Source organism: Epinephelus moara, chromosome 18 (genome assembly GCF_006386435.1).
Source record: "Epinephelus moara isolate mb chromosome 18, YSFRI_EMoa_1.0, whole genome shotgun sequence".
Taxonomy (NCBI): Eukaryota; Metazoa; Chordata; class Actinopteri; order Perciformes; family Serranidae; genus Epinephelus; species Epinephelus moara.
The window spans coordinates 16,087,747-16,093,156 of record NC_065523.1 but is presented as its reverse complement, the minus strand read 5'-3'; the positions used below and the strand labels follow the sequence as shown (position 1 = coordinate 16,093,156).

The window sequence follows — 5,410 nt, the reverse complement described above, 5'->3', positions numbered from 1 at the left end:
CATTCTGACATCCCCGCCTACAAAGCTCTGATTGACTCAGTTGTTTATCCAACCTGGGAAACAGGCCTCAATGAGCACAACACCAGATATATTTACATAGGTTAAAAAAGTGGAGATGTGTGCAGCACAGGTCTGGAACTGGGCTAACTTCAGGCAGGGGAGCTGCTAGAAACTTTTCAGCCACCTGACAACAGCAAAACAACACACATATATAAACCCTGCCATGTTCTAGGCCCTCTGTCATTCAGCCCCACTCTAACTGTACCCCCTCCTCAGCCGTTGTGTTGAGGCAATGCCTGATTTACTGTACAATATCTTTTGAAACTGAGTTTCTGTGCAACAAGTTAATAACTGAACGATTAACGTCTCTCCAAAAATAGCATGCATGCGTCCTTGTTTCCAACAAGTATTCACTGGTACATGAGAACAACACCAGAACAATTGTATTTATTTTTCCCTGGAGATACATTACAGACTGTAGAAGCAAAGGTGAGGCTTACAAAGGACAGTCATAAATTGTATTAATAGCAGCTCTCTTCACCAGCATTACTACATTTATTGCAGTAGATAATTCAGCCTGACCTCTTAACCCCCTCTCAATATGAAATCTGGTATCTACAGTTTATATTTGAGTGAAATCACAGCCCTGCCATTTACACCAGTGCTTATAGTGTCCTGCTTCAACAGAAAATATAATGATCAGGCTTTAAACATTAATCTTTGTAGGCATGAATGAATCATTCCTGCAACAATAATGCACTTCACACACAGGCTGCACCATGTCAGCATGTTTAAATACACAGTATTTTTCATATGCATGCATAATGAGTGTTGTGTCTGTGTTCTCAGCCGTTAAAGACTAATTATCTAATGAGTTTTATTTATTCATGTTGTTTTTCTGAGATACTTGTGGTTGAGGTCAGAATTTGCCGGTCTGTTGCACATCAGTGTCCGATGTGTGCATGGTGAATAGGCACATGTGTGGATGCATGGGTGTGTTTGTAAGGATTCATCTACCCAAGCTCTCCTAACAAGTACTGAAATAATAATGAGAACAGTGGTTGCTTCTGAGTGGGGCACGAGAGAGAAGGAGGGGGTGCAGATAGAGAGAAGAAATAGAAGTGAAATTGAACCAAAATGCTGAGCTGGACACAAAGGAAATCTAATATCTGACACATAATGACAGTTTCTGTGAGTTTTCTGTCTGGCTGAAATAAAAATTGAAAAGTTTCTTCTCTTGTGAAAGGAAAGGAAGATGTGCAGACACTGAGGGGCAGGAAGAGTCATGATATTTTAAAGCACATGGACAGTTGTACTCTTTGTGTGACATACGTATGTGTCTCCTTCTCACATTTATGCTCTCCTTTACACACTTTTGACTGCACAAAAGAACGTGAGCGTTGAATGCCATGCTTTTACTCTTAAGATGCAGTGGAGGCTGCTGGGAAGTTAAGTGGTCAGGGCGAGCCTGAATGTTTCTTGATTGCAGCTGGACACTGTGCAGAGAGATCAGATTAAATGCTATAAAGCCAATAAGAGCTTGGCGGCCTGTTGTCTATGAGATTGATAACTCAGCCTGGTCTCTCATCGCCTCTCTATATAAAGCCACAATAAATGCTGTGCTGCTTTAACTGAGTGCCTAAGTATTGAGTGTGATTGTATCATATCACTGCTTCAAAGTTCTATCTTCATTTGAAGCTATGTAAAATAACATTTCCTGTGTAGCTTCTTTAACATTTATAAAAAAAATTACCCTATGAGTTTAAAAGTTCACCTACTATAGTGTGTTAATATATTCACTTGATGCTTCCATCTTGTGCTTATAGATCACATTAGAGAACCACTGTCTGATTTGTTATGAGTTCAAAATGAAAAGGTTACACTGTGAGATTGGTAGACTGCTAATCCAGATCTATGTTGAAAGGCAAACACATTACTGTAAGAAAAATATCTTTGCAAACATTCGTGCTAATTAAAGATGACAAAGTCTAATGTGGTCATTTCAATGTTTAATTGCATGCTGCAATTTCAAGTTGTTGTTTTTTTTTTTTTGGTACAAAATAATTCATGCAGCATCAGTGATTTAAAAAGTGCAAAACGGGTCCAAAAATCACTTTACATATCAATTAGCGAGCATGCCAAACAGGACCAGAACCACTCCATAAAGCTGTGACGGAGTTCCTTGAAAAACGTGCAAGATTTCATCAAGTATTTACCAAACGAGACCAAGAAAAATACTTTGTATAGAGAATACTCACATGTCCATCACGTCCACATTATACACTGGCAGACGTGGAACTATTAAGAATTCACAATCATGCTTTTTGACAGTTTTAAAAACATTCATTAACAATCATTTCAAATTTACAAAAAAGGAAAACTCAATGAACAAAACAATGAGGTAACAGCTTGTAAACATTTTCGTCACTTAGTTCAAGTTGGCAACATTTAATTCAATCAAAAGATTCAACAGATCGGCCCACGTGTAAACAATTTCCCGTGTTTTACGCACAAGCTTTACGCACGGACATTGGTCGCTGGACTACTTTCCTGTAGCCGTTTGTCGGAAGGAAATGTTAAGTTTTTGCATATCTTCTATCTCCTCACTAAGACACACACACACACACACACACACACACACACACACAGCGTGTTTGAGAAGTACATGCAGGTGCAGATCTTGACCTGCAGTAGAAAACGCGCACCAGATCCTCATACCGGATCTTCGCTCCACTTCTTCACAGTACCTGCTCTCCATGCTCTAGCTGAGCCCGATCATGACCGTCTCCACGTCTTTGGAGGGTCTCCGGTCCTTCACCAGGAAGTTAATCATGCTCTCCGATTTGATCATCAGGTTGCACCCGAGGAAAAATATACCGAACACGACTGTGAGCGACAACACGCACAGGACCGCGATTTGCACCACACGCATGACGAAGAGTTTGCGCTCGTCTTGCACCAGCACCAGAGACCCTCCACCGTCGCCGGTCACTACGTTGTCGGTGCCATTACCGGAGTATGTCGCCAAAGTCCCGGCGAGGGTCTGACTCCCGTTAAACAGCGCGCCCTGGGTCACGTCGAAGAAGGAGACGTTCATGTTTCCTTGTGGGTTATTAACAAACAGACACGCGACTCTTGGCAGGCACACAGTCTCACCACAAAACCTGGACTCCGAGCAAAACTTTGCGTCATGTGACTGTTCAGACAAAAATAAGAGGAAGAAACTCCAAAAAGAATTCGCTTTCTAGAGTCCAACTAAAAGAGCCTCAGTGCGTAATAACCACATCCACATCACCGGAATGTGTTGAGTCAAAGAGCGTCGCCAGGTGCAGCCAAAAGTAAGTTTCTTCAACTCAAAGTCCACGTTTCTTTGACTTCAAGTTAGTCTTCTTGGACAGCGCGCAAGGTGCGAAACGTGTTTCCCTCCGTTGTAATAAGAGACAGTCCCTTTGCGTCTGTGTTCGCCTGCGAGCGCTTCTTTTGTGCCAAGTCTCTGGTGCGTTTTAAAGTGATGATGAGTTCCCCCTGGACCACACCACCACTCCTTACCAGGGGAGGTAGTCAGATAGCCTTAGATAATGCACTGCTCCTCTGATGTAGGAGATATAGACATAAATAAATGAGAAAACTCAATTTGAACATGTATCATTCAGTCTGATTCTTATTTTGACCTGATTTTCTTTTAAAATTAGTTTCTAATGCAAAATAAGAAATTGGCATCAGATGCACATTGAACTATCCCACATTTCTTTTTATATCTATATTGAATAGTGCAGTAATACTGCTTAAAAATCCTCCAACAGGTGAATGTATTTCAAACAAGTGGCATTTCCCGTTAGCCTCTTAATTCAAGAGTAAAGAATGAGTGAGGCTAACTGACTTTTAAACGTGGACACTTTGAAGTGTGCTCCTCTGGTTCTGATGTAGCACTCATTTCTACCCATCAGTAACACCTGAAAGCCTCACCAATATTGACTCAGACATACATTAACTTTGAAGGCTTCTCATGAAAGTGATGAAAATCATTTAAAACCTGAAAACATTCAGTTTAATTAGGATCAAAAATGTGTTGCAGATTGTCGTCTGTTACTTCAAGAAGTATTTATAGAGTTTAATGCCTGTTGCTGAGGGAACTGTCAACGTGACTTAGGGCCCCCCTGAGAGAGAGAGAGAGAGAGAGAGAGACCAATATAGGCACAGCGAGCTATAACTTAGAAATGAAGATATGAATTAATAATCTACGATTGAACCATGGCAAATATTTATCAGAAATATTGTCTCCCCTGCTTCCACTGCGCCCGCTGACTCCTTTCAGGCAGCGGCTCTAATGAATACCCTGAAGAGTAGACTGTTCACTGTTTTTATTGCATGTGTTGCTCAAATGTCACTTTGTCTTTCAGGTGTTGTGTGTAACTGCTGCAGCTGCCTGGGACACCGGTTTCCTAAAGTGGAGGTGGAACCCCTGCAGCCTGATCTGTGAAGAAATATGAGCCTTGGGTGAGCAAAGCATTATTGATTCTTATTACAATAATAGAGTATTCTTCTGTCTATATGAAGCTAATGGTATTCTCCCTCATCACTCACATCCTCCTGCATGCATAATGTGAGGTTTTATTGTATGAGGTCGGTACGGTATTGACAGGCTGCATCTGTTGAATAAAATATGTTGATATGTACAGTGCCGTAATGTGGCATTTATCTTTGAATGACCTTTTTTTATTGGTGTAACAGTCTACATTAAACAGTATCATCTCTGTGTATCTCTGTCAGACTTTAAAGTAATGACAGTGACTTTTAGATGAACTACTCAAAACGTAGCTCTTTCTCTTAAGGTCAGCGCTTAATTAGTCATAATGTCCTTCTACCTACACTTTAAAATAACTCCAGTGTTTTTATTTTTAGATTTCTTATGAATATTTCAACTGATTTCCATCCATACATGAAACTTGTTTGAAAATTGTGACATGTCTGCAAGATTCTCCCTTTTTTTTCCCCTGATGACTAGAAGCAGATTTCTGCCAGACGTCACCACAGATTGCTACTAGATGGATGGATACTTGCCTAGTAGGTTTGAAAGTTGCCCAAGGAGGCCAGTTTGTGCAGCAGGGAAATGATCTGAGAGATACAGTATGATTTCCAGCGAATCTGTGCTGTGGTATTTAAAGCATTTCAAATTTAGGACAGGGCCATGGCAATGGAGACAACACTGGGGGGGGGCTTCCAGGGGGTCTGGAGGCACCTCCACCCAGCAAAATAATTTCCCTACTATATTATTTTTCATAAGTAAGTACAGCTATACAGTGTACTGACACTTTACGCATACTTTGCATGGGCTATCTGACAATTATAACATAATAAAGACATTAAGCCTATAAGCCCATAAGCTGTGTTCTGTTGGAGTATGGCAACA

At 40.9% G+C, this 5,410-nt stretch overlaps 1 protein-coding gene across 1 annotated transcript; it reads right to left on the bottom strand.

The window, feature by feature from the left end:
• Positions 1-2,009: 2,009 nt before the first annotated feature.
• Positions 2,010-3,503, bottom strand: rprml (reprimo-like). Its single transcript, XM_050069190.1, has one exon. It carries the CDS (start codon positions 3,095-3,097, stop codon positions 2,762-2,764), a length of 336 nt encoding a protein of 111 aa, XP_049925147.1. The 5' UTR covers positions 3,098-3,503; the 3' UTR covers positions 2,010-2,761.
• Between the last annotated feature and the right edge of the window lie 1,907 nt (positions 3,504-5,410).